This window comes from Salmo salar, chromosome 02, assembly GCF_965601325.2.
Source record: "Salmo salar chromosome 02, fSalSal1, whole genome shotgun sequence".
In the NCBI taxonomy this organism is placed as follows: Eukaryota; Metazoa; Chordata; class Actinopteri; order Salmoniformes; family Salmonidae; genus Salmo; species Salmo salar.
The window spans coordinates 74011780-74037220 of NC_138292.1; the positions used below are offsets into that span (position 1 = coordinate 74011780).

The 25441-nt window shown below is 49.7% G+C and overlaps 1 protein-coding gene across 1 annotated transcript; it reads right to left on the reverse strand.

Annotated features, from left to right (window-relative positions):
* Nucleotides 1-16575: 16575 nt before the first annotated feature.
* LOC106592073 (somatostatin receptor type 5) lies at nt 16576-25433 on the reverse strand. The gene is made up of 6 exons (XM_082969460.1): nt 25383-25433; nt 23748-24134; nt 21843-22032; nt 20886-20968; nt 20468-20617; nt 16576-16734 (listed from the first exon to the last, which is right to left on the reverse strand). The coding sequence occupies exons 1-6, from the start codon at nt 25431-25433 to the stop codon at nt 16651-16653; spliced, it is 945 nt and encodes a 314-aa protein (XP_082825586.1). The 3' UTR covers nt 16576-16650.
* Between the last annotated feature and the right edge of the window lie 8 nt (nt 25434-25441).

Genomic DNA, 25441 nt, shown 5'->3' on the forward strand with positions numbered 1-25441 from the left:
GAGGAGGATTAGCAATGTGTTCATGGACTAGAGAGGAGGATCAGCAATGTGTTCATGGACTAGAGAGGAGGATCAGCAATGTGTTCCTGGACTAGAGAGGAGGATCAGCAATGTGTTCATGGACTAGAGAGGAGGATCAGCAATGTGTTCCTGGACTAGAGAGGAGGATCAGCAATGTGTTCCTGGAGTAGAGAGGAGGATCAGCAATGTGTTCCTGGACTAGAGAGGAGGATCAGCAATGTGTTCCTGGACTAGAGAGGAGGATCAGCAATGTGTTCCTGGACTAGAGAGGAGGATCAGCAATGTGTTCCTGGACTAGAGAGGAGGATCAGCAATGTGTTCCTGGACTAGAGAGGAGGATCAGCAATGTGTTCATGGAGTAGAGAGGAGGATCAGCAATGTGTTCCTGGACTAGAGAGGAGGATCAGCAATGTGTTCCTGGAGTAGAGAGGAGGATCAGCAATGTGTTCATGGACTAGAGAGGAGGATCAGCAATGTGTTCCTGGACTAGAGAGGAGGATCAGCAATGTGTTCCTGGACTAGAGAGGAGGATCAGCAATGTGTTCCTGGAGTAGAGAGGAGGATCAGCAATGTGTTCCTGGCGTAGAGAGGAGGATCAGCAATGTGTTCCTGGACTAGAGAGGAGGATCAGCAATGTGTTCATGGACTAGAGAGGAGGATCAGCAATGTGTTCCTGGAGTAGAGAGGAGGATCAGCAATGTGTTCCCGAAGTAGAGAGGAGGATCAGCAATGTGTTCCTGGACTAGAGAGGAGGATCAGCAATGTGTTCCTGGACTAGAGAGGAGGATCAGCAATGTGTTCATGGACTAGAGAGGAGGATCAGCAATGTGTTCCTGGACTAGAGAGGAGGATCAGCAATGTGTTCCTGGAGTAGAGAGGAGGATCAGCAATGTGTTCCTGGACTAGAGAGGACGATCAGCAATGTGTTCCTGGACTAGAGAGGAGGATCAGCAATGTGTTCCTGGAGTAGAGAGGAGGATCAGCAATGTGTTCCTGAAGTAGAGAGGAGGATCAGCAATGTGTTCATGGACTAGAGAGGAGGATCAGCAATGTGTTCCTGGAGTAGAGAGGAGGATCAGCAATGTGTTCCGGAAGTAGAGAGGAGGATCAGCAATGTGTTCCTGGACTAGAGAGGAGGATCAGCAATGTGTTCATGGACTAGAGAGGAGAATCAGCAATGTGTTCCTGGACTAGAGAGGAGGATCAGCAATGTGTTCCTGGAGTAGAGAGGAGGATCAGCAATGTGTTCCTGGACTAGAGAGGAGGATCAGCAATGTGTTCCTGGACTAGAGAGGAGGATCAGCAATGTGTTCCTGGACTAGAGAGGAGGATCAGCAATTTGTTCCTGGACTAGAGATGAGGATCAGCAATGTGTTCCTGGAGTAGAGAGGAGGATCAGCAATGTGTTCCTGAAGTAGAGAGGAGGATCAGCAATGTGTTCCTGGACTAGAGAGGAGGATTAGCAATGTGTTCCTGGACTAGAGAGGAGGATCAGCAATGTGTTCCTGGAGTAGAGAGGAGGATCAGCAATGTGTTCCTGGAGTAGAGAGGAGGATCAGCAATGTGTTCCTGGACTAGAGAGGAGGATCAGCAATGTGTTCATGGACTAGGGAGGAGGATCAGCAATGTGTTCCTGGAGTAGAGAGGAGGATCAGCAATGTGTTCCTGAAGTAGAGAGGAGGATCAGCAATGTGTTCCTGGACTAGAGAGGAGGATCAGCAATGTGTTCCTGGACTAGAGAGGAGGATCAGCAATGTGTTCATGGACTAGAGAGGAGGATCAGCAATGTGTTCCTGGACTAGAGAGGAGGATCAGCAATGTGTTCCTGGAGTAGAGAGGAGGATCAGCAATGTGTTCCTGGACTAGAGAGGAGGATCAGCAATGTGTTCCTGGACTAGAGAGGAGGATCAGCAATGTGTTCCTGGACTAGAGAAGAGGATCAGCAATGTGTTCCTGGACTAGAGAGGAGGATCAGCAATGTGTTCCTTGAGTAGAGAGGAGGATCAACAATGTGTTCCTGGAGTAGAGAGGAGGATCATCAATGTGTTCCTGGACTAGAGAGGAGGATCAGCAATGTGTTCCTGGACTAGAGAGGAGGATCAGCAATGTGTTCCTGGAGTAGCGAGGAGGATCAGCAATGTGTTCCTGGAGTAGAGAGGAGGATCAGCAATGTGTTCCTGGACTAGAGAGGAGGATCAGCAATGTGTTCATGGACTAGAGAGGAGGATCAGCAATTTGTTCCTGGAGTAGAGAGGAGGATCAGCAATGTGTTCCTGAAGTAGAGAGGAGGATCAGCAATGTGTTCCTGGACTAGAGAGGAGGAACAGCAATGTGTTCATGGACTAGAGAGGAGGATCAGCAATGTGTTCATGGACTAGAGAGGAGGATCAGCAATGTGTTCCTGGACTAGAGAGGAGGATCAGCAATGTGTTCCTGGAGTAGAGAGGAGGATCAGCAATGTGTTCCTGGACTAGAGAGGAGGATCAGCAATGTGTTCATGGAGTAGAGAGGAGGATCAGCAATGTGTTCCTGGACTAGAGAGGAGGATCAGCAATGTGTTCCTGGCCTAGAGAGGAGGATCCGCAATGTGTTCCTGGACTAGAGAGGAGGATCAGCAATGTGTTCATGAAGTAGAGAGGAGGATCAGCAATGTGTTCCTGGAGTAGAGAGGAGGATCAGCAATGTGTTCATGGACTAGAGAGGAGGATCAGCAATGTGTTCCTGGAGTAGAGAGGAGGATCAGCAATGTGTTCCTGGAGTAGAGAGGAGGATCAGCAATGTGTTCCTGGAGTAGAGAGGAGGATCAGCAATGTGTTCCTGGACTAGAGAGGAGGATCAGCAATGTGTTCTGGAGTAGAGAGGAGGATCCGCAATGTGTTCCTGGAGTAGAGAGGAGGATCAGCAATGTGTTCCTGGACTAGAGAGGAGGATCATGTAACGCCCTGGCCATAGAGAGGGGTTTTTGTTCTTTATTTTGGTTAGGCCAGGGTGTTACATTGGATGGGCGTTCTATGTTCCTTTTTCTATGTTTTTGTATTTCTTTGTTTTGGGCCGTGTGTGGCTCCCAATCAGGCACAGCTGAAGCACGTTGTTGCTGATTGGGAGTCACACATAAGGAGCATGTTTTTCCTTTGGGTTTTGTGGGTAATTGTTTCTCTTGAGTGTTTTGAACCTGACAGGACTGTTTGGTTGTCCGTTTTTTCTTGTTTTTGTATAGTGTTCACGTTGTTCAATTAAAATCAAGATGAACACAAACTCCGCTGCACCTTGGTCTACTCTCTCTTCAGACAGCCGTTACAGAATTACCCACCAACAATGGACCAAGCAGCGGAGGAAGGAGCAGCACAAGGAGAGGCACCAGGAGAAAAGCTATCTGGACTCGTGGACTTGGGAGGAAATCCTGGACGGGAAAGGACCATGAGCTCAAGCTGGGGATTATCGCCGCCCGCAGTGGGAGATCGAGGCGGCGAGAGCTGAGAGGCGCTGGTATGAGGAAAGGGAGCGCAACGGACACGGGAGGCAGCCCCCCAAAAAAATTTGGGGCGGGCACACGGGGAGATTGGCGGAGTCAGGCGGTAGACCTGAGCCAACTCCCTGTGCTTACCGGAAGCAGCGTGGTACTGGTAAGACACTGTGTTATGCTGTGGAGCGCACGGTGTCCCCAATGCGCGTTCAAAGCCCGGTGCGCTACATACCAGCCCCCCGCAAGTGCCATGCGAGTGCAGGCATCGAGCCAGGGCGGATGGTGCCAGCTCAGCGCGTCTGGTCTCCAGTGCGCCTCCTCGGTCCAGGTTATCCTGTGCCGGCGTTGCGCACTGTGTCTCCAGAGCGCTGGGAGGGTCCAGTTTGCCCAATGCCTGCTCTCCTCCCGTGCCGGGCCAAAGTGGGCATTCAGCCTGGAGTGTGGGTAAAGAGCATCCGTACCAGAACTCCAGTGCTCCCCCACAGCCCGGTTTATCCTGTGCCTCCTCCTCGGACCAGGCCTCCAGTGGGTCTCCCCATCCTGGTCCGTCCTGTGCCACCTCCCAGGACCAGGCCTCCAGTGGGTCTCCCCATCCTGGTCAGTCCTGTGCCTGCTCCACGGACCAGGTCTCCAGTGGGTCTCCCCATCCTGGTCCGTCCTGTGCCACCTCCCAGGACCAGGCCTCCAGTGGGTCTCCCCATCCTGGTCAGTCCTGTGCCTGCTCCACGGACCAGGTCTCCAGTGGGTCTCCCTATCCTGGTCCGTCCTGTGCCACCTCCCAGGACTAGGCCTCCAGTGGGTCTCCCCATCCTGGTCCGTCCTGTGCCACCTCCCAGGACTAGGCCTCCAGTGGGTCTCGCCAGTCCGGAGCCGCCAGAGCTGCCCGCCAGTCTGGAGCCGCCAGAGCCGCCCGCCAGTCCGGAGCCGCCAGAGCCGCCGCCAGTCCGGAGCCGCCAGAGCCGCCCGCCAGTCAGGAGCCGCCAGAGCCGCCCGCCTGTCCGGAGCCGCCAGAGCCGCCCGCCTGTCCGGAGCCGCCAGAGCCGCCCGCCTGTCCGGAGCCGCCAGAGCCGTCCGCCTGTCCGGAGCCGCCAGAGCCGCCCGCCTGTCCAGAGCAGTCAGAGCCGCCCGCCAGCCCGGTGAGTCCTGTGCCTACGCCTAGGGCCAGGTCTCTTTCATGTCTCCCCAGCCTGGTGAGTCTTGTGCCTGCGCCCAGGGCCAGGCCTCCTTCTATCTCCCCAGCCTGGTGAATCCTGGGTCCCTGGCGGAGCCGCCAGGGACGCCCGCCAGCCAGGCGCAGCCAGGGACGCCCACCAGACCTTCGGCGCGGCCAGGTGCGCCACCTAAGAGGGCGACGCCAAGGGTGGAGCAGAGGCCACGTCCCGCACCTGAGCCGCCGCCGTAAGAAGGCCCACCCGGACCCTCCCCTTCAGTGTCAGGTTTTGCGGCCGGAGTCCGCACCTTGGGGGGGGGGGTACTGTAACGCCCTGGCCATAGAGAGGGGTTTTTGTTCTTTATTTTGGTTAGGCCAGGGTGTTACATTGGGTGGGCGTTCTATGTTCCTTTTTCTATGTTTTTGTATTTCTTTGTTTTGGGCCGTGTGTGGCTCCCAATCGGGCACAGCTGAAGCTCGTTGTTGCTGATTGGGAGTCACACATAAGGAGCATGTTTTTCCTTTGGGTTTTGTGGGTAATTGTTTCTGTTGAGTGTTTTGCACCTGACAGGACTGTTTGGCTGTCAGTTTTTTCTTGTTTTTGTATAGTGTTCACGTTGTTCAATTAAAATCATGATGAACACTAACTCCGCTGCACCTTTGTCTACTATCTCTTCAGACAGCCGTTACAGATCAGCAATGTGTTCCTGGACTAGAGAGGAGGATCAGCAATGTGTTAATGGACTAGAGAGGAGGATCAGCAATGTGTTCCTGGACTAGAGAGGAGGATCAGCAATGTGTTCCTTGAGTAGAGAGGAGGATCAGCAATGTGTTCCTGGAGTAGAGAGGAGGATCAGCAATGTGTTCCTGGACTAGAGAGGAGGATCAGCAATGTGTTCCTGGACTAGAGAGGAGGATCAGCAATGTGTTCCTGGAGTAGAGAGGAGGATCAGCAATGTGTTCCTGGACTAGAGAGGAGGATCAGCAATGTGTTCCTGGACTAGAGAGGAGGATCAGCAATGTGTTCCTGGAGTAGAGAGGAGGATCAGCAATGTGTTCATGGACTAGAGAGGAGGATCAGCAATTTGTTCCTGGAGTAGAGAGGAGGATCAGCAATGTGTTCCTGAAGTAGAGAGGAGGATCAGCAATGTGTTCCTGGACTAGAGAGGAGGATCAGCAATGTGTTCATGGACTAGAGAGGAGGATCAGCAATGTGTTCATGGACTAGAGAGGAGGATCAGCAATGTGTTCCTGGACTAGAGAGGAGGATCAGCAATGTGTTCCTGGAGTAGAGAGGAGGATCAGCAATGTGTTCCTGGACTAGAGAGGAGGATCAGCAATGTGTTCATGGAGTAGAGAGGAGGATCAGCAATGTGTTCCTGGACTAGAGAGGAGGATCAGCAATGTGTTCCTGGACTAGAGAGGAGGATTAGCAATGTGTTCATGGACTAGAGAGGAGGATCAGCAATGTGTTCATGGACTAGAGAGGAGGATCAGCAATGTGTTCCTGGACTAGAGAGGAGGATCAGCAATGTGTTCATGGACTAGAGAGGAGGATCAGCAATGTGTTCCTGGACTAGAGAGGAGGATCAGCAATGTGTTCCTGGAGTAGAGAGGAGGATCAGCAATGTGTTCCTGGACTAGAGAGGAGGATCAGCAATGTGTTCCTGGACTAGAGAGGAGGATCAGCAATGTGTTCCTGGACTAGAGAGGAGGATCAGCAATGTGTTCCTGGACTAGAGAGGAGGATCAGCAATGTGTTCCTGGACTAGAGAGGAGGATCAGCAATGTGTTCATGGAGTAGAGAGGAGGATCAGCAATGTGTTCCTGGACTAGAGAGGAGGATCAGCAATGTGTTCCTGGAGTAGAGAGGAGGATCAGCAATGTGTTCATGGACTAGAGAGGAGGATCAGCAATGTGTTCCTGGACTAGAGAGGAGGATCAGCAATGTGTTCCTGGACTAGAGAGGAGGATCAGCAATGTGTTCATGGAGTAGAGAGGAGGATCAGCAATGTGTTCCTGGAGTAGAGAGGAAGATCAGCAATGTGTTCATGGACTAGAGAGGAGGATCAGCAATGTGTTCCTGGACTAGAGAGGAGGATCAGCAATGTGTTCCTGGACTAGAGAGGAGGATCAGCAATGTGTTCCTGGACTAGAGAGGAGGATCAGCAATGTGTTCATGGAGTAGAGAGGAGGATCAGCAATGTGTTCCTGGACTAGAGAGGAGGATCAGCAATGTGTTCCTGGAGTAGAGAGGAGGATCAGCAATGTGTTCATGGACTAGAGAGGAGGATCAGCAATGTGTTCCTGGACTAGAGAGGAGGATCAGCAATGTGTTCCTGGACTAGAGAGGAGGATCAGCAATGTGTTCATGGACTAGAGAGGAGGATCAGCAATGTGTTCCTGGACTAGAGAGGAGGATCAGCAATGTGTTCCTGGACTAGAGAGGAGGATCAGCAATGTGTTCCTGGAGTAGAGAGGAGGATCAGCAATGTGTTCCTGGACTAGAGAGGAGGATCAGCAATGTGTTCCTGGACTAGAGATGAGGATCAGCAATGTGTTCCTGGACTAGAGAGGAGGATCAGCAATGTGTTCCTGGACTAGAGAGGAGGATCAGCAATGTGTTCCTGGACTAGAGAGGAGGATCAGCAATGTGTTCATGGAGTAGAGAGGAGGATCAGCAATGTGTTCCTGGACTAGAGAGGAGGATCAGCAATGTGTTCCTGGAGTAGAGAGGAGGATCAGCAATGTGTTCATGGACTAGAGAGGAGGATCAGCAATGTGTTCCTGGACTAGAGAGGAGGATCAGCAATGTGTTCCTGGACTAGAGAGGAGGATCAGCAATGTGTTCATGGAGTAGAGAGGAGGATCAGCAATGTGTTCCTGGAGTAGAGAGGAGGATCAGCAATGTGTTCATGGACTAGAGAGGAGGATCAGCAATGTGTTCCTGGAGTAGAGAGGAGGATCAGCAATGTGTTCCTGTAGTAGTGAGGAGGATCAGCAATGTGTTCCTGGAGTAGAGAGGAGGATCAGCAATGTGTTCCTGGACTAGAGAGGAGGATCAGCAATGTGTTCCTGGAGTAGAGAGGAGGATCCGCAATGTGTTCCTGGAGTAGAGAGGAGGATCAGCAATGTGTTCCTGGACTAGAGAGGAGGATCATGTAACATCCTGGCCATAGAGAGGGGTTTTTGTTCTTTATTTTGGTTAGGCCAGGGTGTTACATTGGATGGGCGTTCTATGTTCCTTTTTCTATGTTTTTGTATTTCTTTGTTTTGGGCCGTGTGTGGCTCCCAATCAGGCACAGCTGAAGCACGTTGTTGCTGATTGGGAGTCACACATAAGGAGCATGTTTTTCCTTTGGGTTTTGTGGGTTATTGTTTCTCTTGAGTGTTTTGAACCTGACAGGACTGTTTGGTTGTCCGTTTTTTCTTGTTTTTGTATAGTGTTCACGTTGTTCAATTAAAATCATGATGAACACAAACTCCGCTGCACCTTGGTCTACTCTCTCTTCAGACAGCCGTTACAGAATTACCCACCAACAATGGACCAAGCAGCTGAGGAAGGAGCAGCACAAGGAGAGGCACCAGGAGAAAAGCTATCTGGACTCGTGGACTTGGGAGGAAATCCTGGACGGGAAAGGACCATGAGCTCAAGCTGGGGATTATCGCCGCCCGCAGTGGGAGATCGAGGCGGCGAGAGCTGAGAGGCGCTGGTATGAGGAAAGGGAGCGCAACGGACACGGGAGGCAGCCCCCCAAAAAAATTTGGGGCGGGCACACGGGGAGATTGGCGGAGTCAGGCGGTAGACCTGAGCCAACTCCCCGTGCTTACCGGAAGCAGCGTGGTACTGGTAAGACACTGTGTTATGCTGTGGAGCGCACGGTGTCCCCAATGCGCGTTCAAAGCCCGGTGCGCTACATACCAGCCCCCGCAAGTGCCATGCGAGTGCAGGCATCGAGCCAGGGCGGATGGTGCCAGCTCAGCGCGTCTGGTCTCCAGTGCGCCTCCTCGGTCCAGGTTATCCTGTGCCGGCGTTGCGCACTGTGTCTCCAGAGCGCTGGGAGGGTCCAGTTTGCCCAATGCCTGCTCTCCTCCCGTGCCGGGCCAAAGTGGGCATTCAGCCTGGAGTGTGGGTAAAGAGCATCCGTACCAGAACTCCAGTGCTCCCCCACAGCCCGGTTTATCCTGTGCCTCCTCCTCGGACCAGGCCTCCAGTGGGTCTCCCCATCCTGGTCCGTCCTGTGCCACCTCCCAGGACCAGGCCTCCAGTGGGTCTCCCCATCCTGGTCAGTCCTGTGCCTGCTCCACGGACCAGGTCTCCAGTGGGTCTCCCCATCCTGGTCCGTCCTGTGCCACCTCCCAGGACCAGGCCTCCAGTGGGTCTCCCCATCCTGGTCAGTCCTGTGCCTGCTCCACGGACCAGGTCTCCAGTGGGTCTCCCCATCCTGGTCCGTCCTGTGCCACCTCCCAGGACTAGGCCTCCTGTGGGTCTCCCCATCCTGGTCCGTCCTGTGCCACCTCCCAGGACTAGGCCTCCAGTGGGTCTCGCCAGTCCGGAGCCGCCAGAGCTGCCCGCCAGTCTGGAGCCGCCAGACCTGCCCGCCAGTCCGGAGCCGCCAGAGCCGCCCGCCAGTCCGGAGCCGCCAGAGCCGCCCGCCAGTCAGGAGCCGCCAGAGCCGCCCGCCTGTCCGGAGCCGCCAGACCTGCCCGCCAGTCCGGAGCCGCCAGAGCCGCCCGCCAGTCCGGAGCCGCCAGAGCCGCCCGCCAGTCAGGAGCCGCCAGAGCCGCCCGCCTGTCCGGAGCCGCCAGAGCCGCCCGCCTGTCCGGAGCCGCCAGAGCCGCCCGCCTGTCCGGAGCCGCCAGAGCCGCCCGCCTGTCCAGAGCAGTCAGAGCCGCCCGCCAGCCCGGTGAGTCCTGTGCCTACGCCTAGGGCCAGGTCTCTTTCATGTCTCCCCAGCCTGGTGAGTCTTGTGCCTGCGCCCAGGGCCAGGCCTCCTTCATATCTGCCCAGCCTGGTGAATCCTGGGTCAGTGCCGCCGGAGCCGCCAGGGACGCCCGCCAGCCAGGCGCAGCCAGGGACGCCAACCAGACCTTCGGCGCGGCCAGGTGCGCCACCTAAGAGGGCGACACCAAGGGTGGAGCAGAGGCCACGTCCCGCACCTGAGCCGCCGCCGTAAGAAGGCCCACCCGGACCCTCCCCTTCAGTGTCAGGTTTTGCGGCCGGAGTCCACACCTTGGGGGGGGGTACTGTAACGCCCTGGCCATAGAGAGGGGTTTTTGTTCTTTATTTTGGTTAGGCCAGGGTGTTACATTGGGTGGGCGTTCTATGTTCCTTTTTCTATGTTTTTGTATTTCTTTGTTTTGGGCCGTGTGTGGCTCCCAATCAGGCACAGCTGAAGCTCGTTGTTGCTGATTGGGAGTCACACATAAGGAGCATGTTTTTCCTTTGGGTTTTGTGGGTAATTGTTTCTTTTGAGTGTTTTGCACCTGACAGGACTGTTTGACTGTCAGTTTTTTCTTGTTTTTGTATAGTGTTCACGTTGTTCAATTAAAATCATGATGAACACTAACTCCGCTGCACCTTTGTCTACTATCTCTTCAGACAGCCGTTACAGATCAGCAATGTGTTCCTGGAGTAGAGAGGAGGATCAGCAATGTGTTAATGGACTAGAGAGGAGGATCAGCAATGTGTTCCTGGACTAGAGAGGAGGATCAGCAATGTGTTCCTGGAGTAGAGCGGAGGATCAGCAATGTGTTCCTGGACTAGAGAGGAGGATCAGCAATGTGTTCCTGGACTAGAGAGGAGGATCAGCAATGTGTTCCTGGAGTAGAGAGGAGTATCACCAATGTGTTCCTGGAGTAGAGAGGAGGATCAGCAATGTGTTCCTGGACTAGAGAGGAGGATCAGCAATGTGTTCCTGGACTAGAGAGGAGGATCAGCAATGTGTTCCTGGAGTAGAGAGGAGGATCAGCAATGTGTTCCTGGACTAGAGAGGAGGATCAGCAATGTGTTCCTGGACTAGAGAGGAGGATCAGCAATGTGTTCCTGGACTAGAGAGGAGGATCAGCAATGTGTTCCTGGACTAGAGAGGAGGATCAGCAATGTGTTCCTGGACTAGAGAGGAGGATCAGCAATGTGTTCATGGACTAGAGAGGAGGATCAGCAATGTGTTCCTGGACTAGAGAGGAGGATCAGCAATGTGTTCCTGGAGTAGAGAGGAGGATCAGCAATGTGTTCCTGGAGTAGAGAGGAGGATCAGCAATGTGTTCCTGGAGTAGAGAGGAGGATCAGCAATGTGTTCCTGGACTAGAGAGGAGGATCAGCAATGTGTTCCTGGAGTAGAGAGGAGGATCAGCAATGTGTTCCTGGACTAGAGAGGAGGATCAGCAATGTGTTCCTGGACTAGAGAGGAGGATCAGCAATGTGTTCCTGGAGTAGAGAGGAGGATCAGCAATGTGTTCCTGGAGTAGAGAGGAGGATCAGCAATGTGTTCCTGGACTAGAGAGGAGGATCAGCAATGTGTTCCTGGAGTAGAGAGGAGGATCAGCAATGTGTTCCTGGACTAGAGAGGAGGATCAGCAATGTGTTCCTGGACTAGAGAGGAGGATCAGCAATGTGTTCCTGGACTAGAGAGGAGGATCAGCAATGTGTTCCTGGAGTAGAGAGGAGGATCAGCAATGTGTTCCTGGACTAGAGAGGAGGATCAGCAATGTGTTCCTGGACTAGAGAGGAGGATCAGCAATGTGTTCCTGGACTAGAGAGGAGGATCAGCAATGTGTTCCTGGACTAGAGAGGAGGATCAGCAATGTGTTCCTGGCCTTCTTCAGGGTTTTGAGGAAAGAAGCTTTTGGTTTAGTTCCGTTGTCGTCCAAGAACAGCGGTGACAGATATTGAGGGAGAACTGCTATACAGATACTGAGGGAGAACTGCTATACAGATACTGAGGGAGAACTGCTATACAGATACTGAGGGAGAACTGCTATACAGATACTGAGGGAGAACTGCTATACAGATACTGAGGGAGAACTGCTATACAGATACTGAGGGAGAACTGCTATACAGATACTGAGGGAGAACTGCTATACAGATACTGAGGGAGAACTGCTATACAGATGTTGTCCATTGACATCTGCTGAATATTGAATCTATTGACTGACTACGGTTCACAATGTTCACGTCTTCATTGTATTGCCTGCGCTGTGGAAGACCTGTGATCCAAATACTAAAACCCATTGGGAGAATCTATAAATAGCAGTGTATTTTCTATTGGCAAGAGTGAGGTATAGAAAAAGAGCAGACTGGATTGTGTATACAAGACTTATACAATATCACAGAAGTTAGTCAAGGATTTAATGATCACACCATTTTATTACAAAGAAAACAAACAAACTGTACATGAGGATGAAGGGTGTTTACATTGTTTCAGAAATAAATAAAACAGATAGAAGCTGACTCCCATTCTTAGCTGTTTCTATCTATCCTGTCCTGAAAACAGGGTCTTATTCTCTAGGAACCGAAAGGAAGCAAACAGGCCGGAAGAAGGAGGGACCTACTTAAACTTGTCTAATAAGAAATGCTTGTTTTTGTTTTTCCATTGCAGAACATTTTGCTACGGTGTGCACTAATGAATACAACCCTGTACTACCCTGTTCAAGGACCCTATTGAACCGTGTGCCACTTGAGATGCCCAGGGTCCTGCCTGATCAGAAATTGTATTTACAGTGAGAGCTGAGGACCTCCAGAGGCCCCTACACACTGAACTAAGAACAGTTTTGTGTTTTCCCTCGAATGGTTAAGGATATGATTAGTTGAGTGTAATCTGATCCTAGATCTGTGGTTAAGGGCAACTTCCGCCAGCCCTGCAACGTGATTGGTCGAAACAAATGATCTGGCGGCTGCAATGAACCCTGGGATATGAGGCACGTTTCGAATTGGAGCATTACACACACCGAACACACACACAAAAACAGATAAGCACAGCAATAGCAGCAGCCACACAACACGCTTATAACTTTCATCAAAGCGTCTGCAAGAGATTTCTAGAAACCACCTCAAAAAGCCAAAACAGAGACAGATTCTAGAAGCCTCCTCAAAAAGCCAAAACAGAGACAGATTCTAGAAGCCTCCTCAAAAAGCCAAAGCAGAGACAGATTCTAGAAGCCTCCTCAGAAAGCCAAAACAGAGACTGATAAAGTCACACCATTACAAAGCATAGTAGAGACACTAAATAACAGCAGAACTAGTAGCTTGACTTTGCAGAGTAAAATATGACTTTAAAAAGGAATGGTGAAGATGAAAAAGCGTTATATACCAGAGCAGTTGGGAAACGGCGATGCAGCGCCATTCAGAACACACAGAAGTAGTAGAACTGTTAGGGGCCTCCTAAGAAGAGGTAGGTGCAGGAGTCAGGAGCAGGAGAGCAAGGAATTTCCAGTAGCACAATCGTTTATTGAACGCCCCAAAACACGACAACTACAGGTGGGGAAACACACCCAATGAAGTCGCCACACACAGGGAAATAAACGTACCACACGGAGGAGAAACATCTACTCCTAAATACACTGCAAACGGTACAACACAACCGTGAGGAGAAAAACCCTGTGGTGCAAACACACCCCTAGCAGAGCAACAACAGTAATAATCCCCCACAAACACACCCCTAGCAGAGCAACAACAGTAATAATCCCCCACAAACACACCCCTAGCAGAGCAACAACAGTAATAATCCCCCACAAACACACCCCTAGCAGAGCAACAACAGTAATAATCCCCCACAAACACACCCCTAGCAGAGCAACAACAGTAATAATCCCCCACAAACACACCCCTAGCAGAGCAACAACAGTAATAATCCCCCACAAACACACCCCTAGCAGAGCAACAACAGTAATAATCCCCCACAAACACACCCCTAGCAGAGCAACAACAGTAATAATCCCCCACAAACACACCCCTAGCAGAGCAACAACAGTAATAATCCCCCACAAACACGCACCCCTAGCAGAGCAACAACAGTAATAATCCCCCACAAACACACCCCTAGCAGAGCAACAACAGTAATAATCCCCCACAAACACGCCCCTAGCAGAGCAACAACAGTAATAATCCCCCACAAACACGCCCCTAGCAGAGCAACAACAGTAATAATCCCCCACAAAGACTAGCAGGCAGCGGAGGTTAATAAACCCACCCAAATGAACTAATAGGACACAGGTGTAAACAAAACAGACAGACACAAACGAAAAGGAAAAATGGATCGGTGGCAGCTAGTAGGCCGGCGACGACGACCGCCGAGCGCCGCCCCGGACAGGGAGAGGAGCCACCCTCGGTGGAAGTCGTGACATGAACATGTCTTACAAATCAACTGTTGAAATAGATGAAACTCTGTGTCCTCTCCTCTGCAACAAACAACCCTGAAAGTGGTGTGGTGCTTCATGCTGCTGCTGCTGCTGCTGCTGCTGCTACACTTAGAGCATCCCTGTAATCAAGTGGTAATCAAAACTCCTGCATCAGTCACTTAACAGCCTCAGATGGAGTGGGACTCATCACCTCTGTAACAACGACCCTGTAAGTGGTGCTGCTTCATGGTGTTTCATGGTGTTTACTTTGTGTCTGTTGTTGCACTTAAAGCTCCTCTGTAACTGGTCATCAAAAGATAAAAGAGAGAGTGAGAGAGGGAGAGAGAGAGATAGAGGGAGAAACCGAGGGAGAGTGAATGAGAAGGATAGAATAGAGGGAGGAGAGAGAGAGACAGACAGACAGACAGACAGACAGACAGACAGACAGACAGACAGACAGACAGACAGACAGACAGACAGACAGACAGACAGACAGACAGACAGACAGACAGACAGACAGACAGACAGACAGACAGACAGAGAGAAGCAAGCAGGTCCTGGGGCTCTGTTCACAAACAGACCCCACAGACCCCAGGACAGCAACACAATTAGACTCAACCAAATCATGAGAAAACAAAGAGATAATTACTTGACACATTGGAAAGAATTACCAAAAAAACAGAGCAAACTAGAATGCTATTTGGCCCTAAACAGAGAGTACACAGTGACAGAATACCTGACCACTGTGACTGACCCAATATTAAGGAAAGCTTTGACAATGTGCAGACTAAGTGAGCATGGCCTAGCTATTGAGAAAGTCCGCCGTAGGCAGACCTGGCTCCCAAGAGAAAGGCTATGTGCACACTGCCCACAAAATGAGGTGGAAACTGAGCTGCACTTCCTAACCTCCTGACAAATGTAAGACCATATTAGAGACACATTTCCCACAGATTACACAGACCCACAAAGAATTAGAAAACAAATCAAATTTTGATAAACTCCCATATCTATTGAGTGAAATGCCACAGTGTGCAACATTTGTGATCTGTTGCCTCAAGAAAAGGTCAACCAGTGAAGAACAAACACTATTGTAAATCCAACTCATATGTATGTCTATTTATTTTCCCTTTTGTACTTCATTACAACACTGTATATATACATAATATGACATTTGAAATGTCTATTATTTTGGAACTTGTGTGAGTGTAATATTTACTGTTCACTTTTCAGTGTTCATTTTACTTGAGAGAGAGAGAGAGAGAGAGAGAGAGAGAGAGAGAGAGAGAGAGAGAGAGAGAGATAGAGAGAGAGAGACAGAGAGAGACAGAGAGAGAGAGAGAGAGAGAGATAGAGCGCGCACTGGTCCTGACAACAATTTTTTGTGACTGTCCGTCATGAAACTTAGAGCAATTTTCACCTTTATCTGAGATATCTGGATGGGTGGAAAGGCACTTTGCTGGATGGAGGGTTGGAGAACAGAGGGATGGAGGGGTGGAGAATAGAGGGATGGAAGGAAGGAGGAATCGAGGGAAGGATGAAGGGGCTTGGGAGAGGGATGTTGAGCCCAAAAATAAATAGGGAGGGAGGGAGGTAGATAGAGACAGAGAGAAGGCGGGAGGGAGGTAGAGACAGAGAGAAGGAGGGAGATAGAGACAGAGAGGAGGGAGGTAGAGACAGAGAGAAGGAGGGAAGGAGGTAGAGGCAGAGAGAAGGAGGGAGGAGGTAGAGACAGAGAAGGAGGGAGGGAGATAGAGACAGAGAGAAGGAGGGAGATAGAGACAGAGAGAAGGAGGGAGGTAGAGACAGAGAGAAGGAGTTAGGGAGGTAGAGACAGCAAGGAGGGAGGGAGGTAGAGACAGAGCGAAGGAGTGAAGGAGGTAGAGTGAGAACGAGAGAATGAGAGATGGAGGGTGGGAGGTAGGGATCGGTGGAGAGGGAACAAATGAAAGACTGAGAAGAGACACGTCTCCACGGTGACTCAGAACAACATACCTGAACAACCTGCTGAGTCATATTGGAGAACGAAGTCTGTGTGTGTGTGTGTGTGTGTGTGTGTGTGTGTGTGTGTGTGTGTGTGTGTGTGTGTGTGTGTGTGTGTGTGTGTGTGTGTGTGTGTGTGTGTGTGTGTGTGTGTGTGTGTGTGTAGGTTGTGTGAACTCAGTAAACAGGAAAGGGATTTGTCTGTTTAGCAGTCTGTTCATTCCTCTATTCATCCTCTCCTTCTCCTCTAACAATGTCATCCCCCTCTCTCCACCTCTTCCTCCTCTTCCCTTTTTAGGTTCAAGAGTTTTCACATACACAGCAAGTGAACTCACTATCCTTCTTTTTCCACTTCCTGTTTGTGTATGAAGTAAGAGTTCAGAGTTCATGGCGGGGGGGCGTGGCGGCGGCGATGGCAACGGTGGGTGCCGTGATGATGGGCGGGGTTGACATGGTCGTTACGGTGGTGGCGGTGCCTGGGTCTGGATCGGGGTCACGGGGCGGCCTCGTGTGGGGGAGGGTGCAGGTTTGCAGTGGTGTGAGAAGTGGGTGTGGCCGGAATGTGAGGAGACACCTTCAGTAGGCAGAGAGAGAGAGAGAGAGAGAGAGAGAGAGAGAGAGAGAGGAGAGAGAGAGAGAGACAGAGAGAGAGAGAGAGAGAGAGAGAGCGAGAGAGAGAGAGAGAAAGAGAGTGAGTTTAAAGCGAGGACTGGCCAGTCACAGTGGGCCCTGAGGGCCTTGTCTCCTCCCCTGGGCTACCACAAGGCTCCAATTGGACGGCCTGCAAAGACAAGAGACAGTGGCACCTCAGGTGTGCGTTCGTGTGTGTGTGTGTGTGTGTGTGTGTGTGTGTGTGAGTGTGTGTGTGTGTGTGTGTGTGTGTGTGTGTGTGTGTGTGTGTGTGTGTGTGTGTGTGTGTGTGTGTGTGTGTGTGTGTGCAACACGGAGAGTGTGATCCATAATGACTGACTGAAACAGAACAAATAAAGAGAGAGCTCCTGTTCACCTCAAAACCAGCTTTCTATTTCAATCTGTCTCATTTAGAGCTGAATCACACATCCAGGACTTTAACCAGAACCAATCTGTCTCATTTATAGCTGAATCACACATACAGGACTTTAACCAGAACCAATCTGTCTCATTTATAGCTGAATCACACATCCAGGACTTTAACCAGAACCAATCTGTCTCATTTAGAGCTGAATCACACATCCAGGACTTTAACCAGAACCAATCTGTCTCATTTAGAGCTGAATCACACATCCAGGACTTTAACCAGAACCAATCTGTCTCATTTAGAGCTGAATCACACATCCAGGACTTTAACCAGAACCAATCTGTCTCATTTAGAGCTGAATCACACATACAGGACTTTAACCAGAACCAATCTGTCTCATTTAGAGCTGAATCACACATCCAGGACTTTAACCAGAACCAATCTGTCTCATTTATAGCTGAATCACACATCCAGGACTTTAACCAGAACCAATCTGTCTCATTTATAGCTGAATCACACATACAGGACTTTAACCAGAACCAATCTGTCTCATTTAGAGCTGAATCACACATACAGGACTTTAACCAGAACCAATCTGTCTCATTTATAGCTGAATCACACATACAGGACTTTAACCAGAACCAATCTGTCTCATTTAGAGCTGAATCACACATCCAGGACTTTAACCAGAACCAATCTGTCTCATTTAGAGCTGAATCACACATCCAGGACTTTAACCAGAACCAATCCGTCTCATTTAGAGCTGAATCACACATCCAGGACTTTAACCAGAACCAATCTGTCTCATTTATAGCTGAATCACACATACAGGACTTTAACCAGAACCAATCTCTCTGCTTCAACACCTCAATCACACACTGCTTACTGTTACGACAGAGGGACCACACACACACACACACACACACACACACACACACACACACACACACACACACACACATTTCGCAGCCATATTGAGCAGATTGGACACTGTTCCGTCCTCCTCTCTCCCCCGTTTTCACTCTACCTCAATCCCTCCCTCTGCCTTTCTCTCTCTCCTCTCTCTCTCCATCTCCCCCTGTACATCCCTCCCTCTGCCTTTCTCTCTCTCCATCTCCCCCTGTACATCCCTCCCTCTGCCTTTCTCTCTCTCCATCTCCCCCTGTACATCCCTCCCTCTGCCTTTCTCTCTCTCCTCTCTCTCTCCATCTCCCCCTGTACATCCCTCCCTCTGCCTTTCTCTCTCTCCTCTCTCTCTCCATCTCCCCCTGTACATCCCTCCCTCTGCCTTTCTCTCTCTCCTCTCTCTCTCCATCTCCCCCTGTACATCCCTCCCTCTGCCTTTCTCTCTCTCCATCTCCCCCTGTACATCCCTCCCTCTGCCTTTCTCTCTCTCCTCTCTCTCTCCATCTCCCCCTGTACATCCCTCCCTCTGCCTTTCTCTCTCTCCTCTCTCTCTCCATCTCCCCCTGTACATCCCTCCCTCTGCCTTTCTCTCTCTCCATCTCCCCCTGTACATCCCTCCCTCTGCCTTTCTCTATCTCCTCTCTCTCCATCCCTCTCTCTCCATCCCCCTCTCCATCCCTCTCTCTCCATCCCTCTCTCTCCATCCCTCTCTCTCCATCCATCTCTCTCCGTCCCTCTCTCCATTCATGAAACAAAAAAATGCTTTATTGGCATTAAAAAAACATTGCCGCAAACTGGTGATACCCATACACTAAACATCTATACACTCCTACTGAGACCACAGTAATAAACATCTATACACTCCTACTGAGACCACCAGTAATAAACATCTATACACTCCTACTGAGACCACCAGTAATAAGCATCTATACACTCCTACTGAGACCACAGTAATAAACATCTATACACTCCTACTGAGACCACAGTAATAAACATCTATACACTCCTACTGAGACCACCAGTAATAAACATCTATACACTCCTACTGAGACCACAGTAATAAACATCTATACACTCCTACTGAGACCACAGTAATAAACATCTATACACTCCTACTGAGACCACAGTAATAAACATCTATACACTCCTACGAGACCACCAGTAATAAACATCTACACACTCCTACTGAGACCACCAGTAATAAACATCTATACACTCCTACTGAGACCACAGTAATAAACATCTATACACTCCTACTGAGACCACAGTAATAAACATCTATACACTCCTACTGAGACCACCAGTAATAAACATCTACACACTCCTACTGAGACCACCAGTAATAAACATCTATACACTCCTACTGAGACCACAGTAATAAACATCTATACACTCCTACTGAGACCACAGTAATAAACATCTATACACTCCTACTGAGACCACCAGTAATAAACATCTATACACTCCTACTGAGACCACAGTAATAAACATCTATACACTCCTACTGAGACCGCAGTAATAAACATCTATACACTCCTACTGAGACCACAGTAATAAACATCTATACACTCCTACTGAGACCACCAGTAAAAAACATATAAACACTCCTACTGAGACCACCAGTAATAAACATCTATACACTCCTACTGAGACCACAGTAATAAACATCTACACACTCCTACTGAGACCACCAGTAATAAACATCTATACACTCCTACTGAGACCACAGTAATAAACATCTATACACTCCTACTGAGACCACCAGTAAAAAACATATAAACACTCCTACTGAGACCACCAGTAATAAACATCTATACACTCCTACTGAGACCACAGTAATAAACATCTATACACGCCTACTGAGAGCACCAGTAATAAACATATAAACACTCCTACTGAGACCACCAGTAATAAACATCTATACACTCCTACTGAGACCACAGTAATAAACATCTACACACGCCTACTAAGACCACAGTAATAAACATATATACACTCCTACTGAGACCACAGTAATACACATCTATACACTCCTACTGAGACCACCAGTAATAAACATCTATACACTCCTACTGAGACCACAGTAATAAACATCTATACACTCCTACTCAGACCACCAGTAATAAACATCTAAACACTCCTGCTGAGACCACCAGTAATAAACATCTATACACTCCTACTGAGACCACCAGTAATAAACATATATACACTCCTACTGAGACCACAGTAATAAACATCTATACACTCCTACTGAGACCACAGTAATAAACATCTATACACTCCTACTGAGACCACAGTAATAAACATCTACACACTCCTACTGAGACCACAGTAATAAACATCTATACACTCCTACTGAGACCACAGTAATAAACATCTATACACTCCTACTGAGACCACAGTAATAAACATCTATACACTCCTACTGAGACCACAGTAATAAACATCTATACACTCCTACTGAGACCACCAGTAATAAACATGTATACACTCCTACACACACACACACACACACACACACACACACCACACACACACACACACACACACACACACACACACACACACACACACACACACACACACACACACACACACACACACGGCTCACCTGGCTATTCTGTGGTGTGTGTCCGTTGTGTCCATCGTGGTTCCTAGGCGACAGGAAGGAGTCGTCTCTAGTGGTCTCTCTAGTCTTCTCCATCCTCGGGGCGCTGGGGTCACCATCCTCCACGCCGTTGGCCTTCCGCACGCACAGAACCTTCCGGAAGAAATCAAGCACATGGGATCGGGAAGACGATGCACTGTGGTGAGCACTGAGGAAAACTGATATTTTATATAAATACATAACATGTACTAATAAATGTCTATTCTATGAAATAACAAATTGTTCTGTGAAGGGGATGGTGGTGCCTGGCCATAAAGCACCTCCAGGTCCCCAGGTCTCCCTCGTAAAAGAGTTTTCAAGCCTCAAGTATCTTTAACTGTTTAAATAAAGGTTAAATAAAGGTTGAATAAATAATAATCACCTTTCTGAAGCTCTGTCTGAAGTTGTCTGACAGGAAGCCATAGAGCAGAGGGTTGGCACAGGAGTTAACATAGGACAGGATGACTGGGGAGTAGAGACAAAACTAATGGTCAATCAATGTCTGTCTCACACTTTTCTCCTTCTCTCTCTCTCCCACCTCTCTCTCTCTCAGCTCTCTCTCTCCCACCTCTCTCTCTCTCTCCCACCTCTCTCTCAGCTCTCTCTCCCCCTCACTCTCTCTCTCTCTCTCTCTCTCTCTCTCTCTCGATCCCACCTCTCTCTCTCTCTCGATCCCACCTCTCTCTCTCTCTCTCTCGATCCCAGCCCTCTCTCACTCTCTCTCAGCTCTCTCTCCCTCTCACTTTCTCTCTCTCTCTCCCTCTCTCTCTCTTCTCTCTCCCACCTCTCTCTCTCTTTCTCTGTTTCTCTCTCTCTCCTAACTCCCTCTCTTGCTCTCTTTTCCCATCTCCCCCCTCTCTTTCCCCCCTACTCCCCTCTCTTTCCCCTCTCCTCCCTTCTGTTTCCCCTCTCCTCCCCCTTTCCCCATTCACTCCCCCTCTTTCCCCTCTCCTCCCCCTTTTTCCCCTCTCCTCCCCCCTCTGTCCCATCTCCTCCCCCTATTTCCCCTCTCCTCCCCCTTTCCCCATTCCCTCCCCCTCTTTCCCCTCTCCTCCCCCTCTTTCCCCTCTCCTCCCACCTCTTTCCCCTCTCCTCCCCATCTCCTCCCCCTCTTTCCCCTCACCTCCCCATCTCCTCCCCCTCTTACCCCTCTCCTCCCATCTCCTTCCCCTCTTTCCACTCTTTCCCTCCTTTCCCCTCTCCTCCTCTCTCCAACCCTCTCCCCCTTAGGGTTAGAGTGAGTGTAACCTATTCCCCATAGGGCTCTGGTAAACAGTAGTACACTACACAGGGATTAGGGTGCTATTTGGGATGCAGCCTAAAAGGTTTCTTCTGTTACCAGAGAAGAAGTAGATGCCAGCGGTCACGGAGGACTCTGGGATGATGATGATGAGGTTGATGATGTTGATAATGAAGAAGGGGAGCCAGCAGAGGACGAAGACCACCACGATGATCACCACCATACGGGTCACCTTACGCTCTGACCGCCGACGCTTGGTGAAGCCCGCCCGCACACCTGAAGACTTCACCTGGAGGGGGTAACAAAATGGCGGAGGGTAGTGCATATGACCCAGTACATCACTGGGGCCAAGCTTGATGACATCCAGGACCTCTGTACCAGGCGGCGTCAGGTCTTAAAAATTGCCAAAGACTCCAGCCACCCTAGTCATAGACTGGAGGATGGCAATGATGATGATAGTGATGATGATAACATGTTATACAAATGTATTCTAAAACATATGAACATGGTAAATTAGAAAAAGGAAAGTTTCAGCAGAATCTCTATTACATACTACCAAAAGATGCTAACACCGAAAAGAATGGTTGGAATGACAAAACAGAACAAAATAATATTCCGGAATGCTTTTTCACACACCTTGAAGATAATGACCACAAAAGCAGCCAGGTCACCCGTGATACAAGTCAGTATTAATCCATCCATGTCTGAGGTCGGGAGATGGCGTGGAAACAGACCACTAGGGGCAACAGTGAGCGCTGTTACATTCAAGTAGGTTTGGGTTTTGCTGGGGTGTTGTAGATGGGTGTAAGCATCTGTGTCATGTCCTGACCATAGAAAGATGTTATTTTCTATGGTAGAGTAGGTCAGGGCGTGACAGGTTTTTTTTCCCTATGTTTTCTATTTCTATGTTCAGGTTCTAGTTTTGACACAAAAACGGAGGGATCAGCGGGCGGAGCGGGGGTTACGTCCTGAACCGGAGCCGCCTCTGTTGGAGGATCCGCGGGATGAGAAGGTTCTGCTTACTGCACCAGAGCCGCCAAAAACATTTGCACCCTCCCTAACCCTCCCTTTTTTGGGGGGGTTCTTTTGTTGTCGGTGCGTTTGGAGTCCGCACCTTTGGGGGGGGTACTGTCACGTCCTGACCATAGAAAGATGTTATTTTCTATGGTAGAGTAGGTCAGGGCGTGACAGGGGGGGGTTTTCTATGTTTTCTATGTTCAGGTTCTAGTTTTGTATTTCTATGTTGGGGTTTTGTTTGGGATGATCTCCAGTTAGAGGCAGCTGGTCCTCGTTGTCTCTAATTGGAGATCATACTTAAGTAGGGTTTTTTTCCACCTGGGTTTGTGGGAGATTATCTTTGAGTCTGTGTATGTTTCACCTCTACGTCACGGTTTGTTGTTTTTGTCATTCAGTTTATTTATGTATTGCATAGTTTCACAGTGTAAATAAAATGTGGAATGACAGACACGCTGCACTTTGGTCCGCTTCTCCTTACGACAGCTGTGACAATCTGCCTCTGGTGCAAAGGTTATATGTTCAAATCCAGCAATATAAGGTTATTTTTAGAATCTTTGTTATAAGCCTAACCCAAACCTTAACCATTCAGAGTTAACACCTAACCTTAACCATTCAGTGTTAATACCCAAACCGTAACCATTTAGAGTAAATACCTAACCTTAAGATTTCGGAGTTAATGCCTAAATGTAACCTTAAACACTTCAACATGTGACATTTGAAACAAATTCGAAATTTGACGTTTGAGAAACATGGATGAATGTCTAATTCTGAGGTAAGACTGTGAGAGCTAGTTGCACAAAACAACAACACAGGGAAGTGTTTAATGACCAAATGAAAAAATGACAGAAACATCCACTGTCAGAGAGTTCAAACAGCCGAACCAAACATTTCTAATAATGCAGTCTTGACCACAACGGGCAACCAAAACGATGGTACTGTAGCTAACACAGAAACACAGAAGAAAACCAGAATGATTTTGACCCCCACCTTGACCACGATGAGCAGGTAGCAGAGACAGATGACCAGGAGTGGTCCGAAGAACCCTAGCGTAGCCGTGTACAGTATAAACACGGTCGACCACACATCCTGAGGCTCCGGCCAGCTAATGTTACACGAGTTGAACGTGTCCTGAACGCCGGAGAACACGACAACGGGCAGGACGACCATCAACGACAACGCCCACACCGCGGCGCTCACCACCTTCGCCACTCGTGGACGCCGCCATTTTGTAGACCGTATGGGGTGGACCACGGCCAGGTAGCGGTCGATAGACATCCCGGTCAGACAGAAGATGGAGCTGAATTGGCTCATGGAGTCAGCGGTCATTAGCACGCGACACAGGAAGGAGCCGAACGGCCAGTAGGAGAGAACGTTCTGGAAGGAGGAGGAGGAAGAGGAGGAGGAGGAAGAAGAGATTACTTTATTGGAACTTGTCTTCTGCTTTATTCAAACCCCTCAGAAAGACAAACAGATACAGAGGTTGGCGCAGAGGGACGTTTATAGCTTACGTGCCTTGCTTAAGGGCACAACGGCAAGAGATGAGATGGCATCTTGGACACTGATGCCAGAAACCTTTCAGTTACCCTTACTCCAGACCAGATGTTGCCTTGTCGGAGCTAGGATTCAAACCGACAACCCTCGGGTTGCTGGCCCACTCCTCTAGCCTCTAACCTCTAACCTCACCTGGGTGGAGGAAGGGAAGTCCCAGGATGTACAGTTCATCTCTAATCTGTAACCTCTGACCTCTAGGCTACCTGGGTGGTGAGGAAGGGAAATCCCAGGGTGTACAGTGCGTCTCTAATCTGTAACCTTTGACCTCTAGGCTACCTGGGTGGTGAGGAAGGGAAGCCCCAGGATGTACAGTTCATCTCTAACCTCTAACCTCTGACCTCTAGGCTACCTGGGTGGTGAGGAAGGGAAATCCCAGGGTGTACAGTGCGTCTCTAACCTCTAACCTCTAGACTACCTGGGTGGTGAGGAAGGGAAGTCCCAGGATGTACAGTGTGTCTCTAACCTTTGACCTCTAGGCTACCTGGGTGGTGAGGAAGGGAAGCCCCAGGATGTACAGTTCATCTCTAACCTCTAACCTCTGACCTCTAGGCTACCTGGGTGGTGAGGAAGAGAAGTCCCAGGATGTACAGTTCATCTCTAACCTCTAACCTCCAGACTACCTGGGTGGTGAGAAAGGGAAGTCCCAGGATGTACAGTTCATCTCTAACCTCTAACCTCCAGACTACCTGGGTGGTGAGGAAGGGAAGTCCCAGGATGTACAGTTCATCTCTAACCTCTGACCTCTAGGCTACCTGGGTGGTGAGGAAAGGAAGTCCCAGGATGTACAGTTCATCTCTAACCTCTGACCTCTAGGCTACCTGGGTGGTGAGGAAGGGAAGTCCCAGGATGTACAGTTCATCTCTAACCTCTGACCTCTAGACTACCTGGGTGGTGAGGAAGGGAAGTCCCAGGATGTACAGTTCATCTCTAACCTCTGACCTCTAGGCTACCTGGGTGGTGAGGAAGGGAAGTCCCAGGATGTACAGTTCATATCTAACCTCTGACCTCTAGACTACCTGGGTGGTGAGGAAGGGAAGTCCCAGGATGTACACTGTGTCTCTAACCTCTAACCTCCAGACTACCTGGTGGTGAGGAAGGAAAGTCCCAGGATGTACAGTTCATCTCTAACC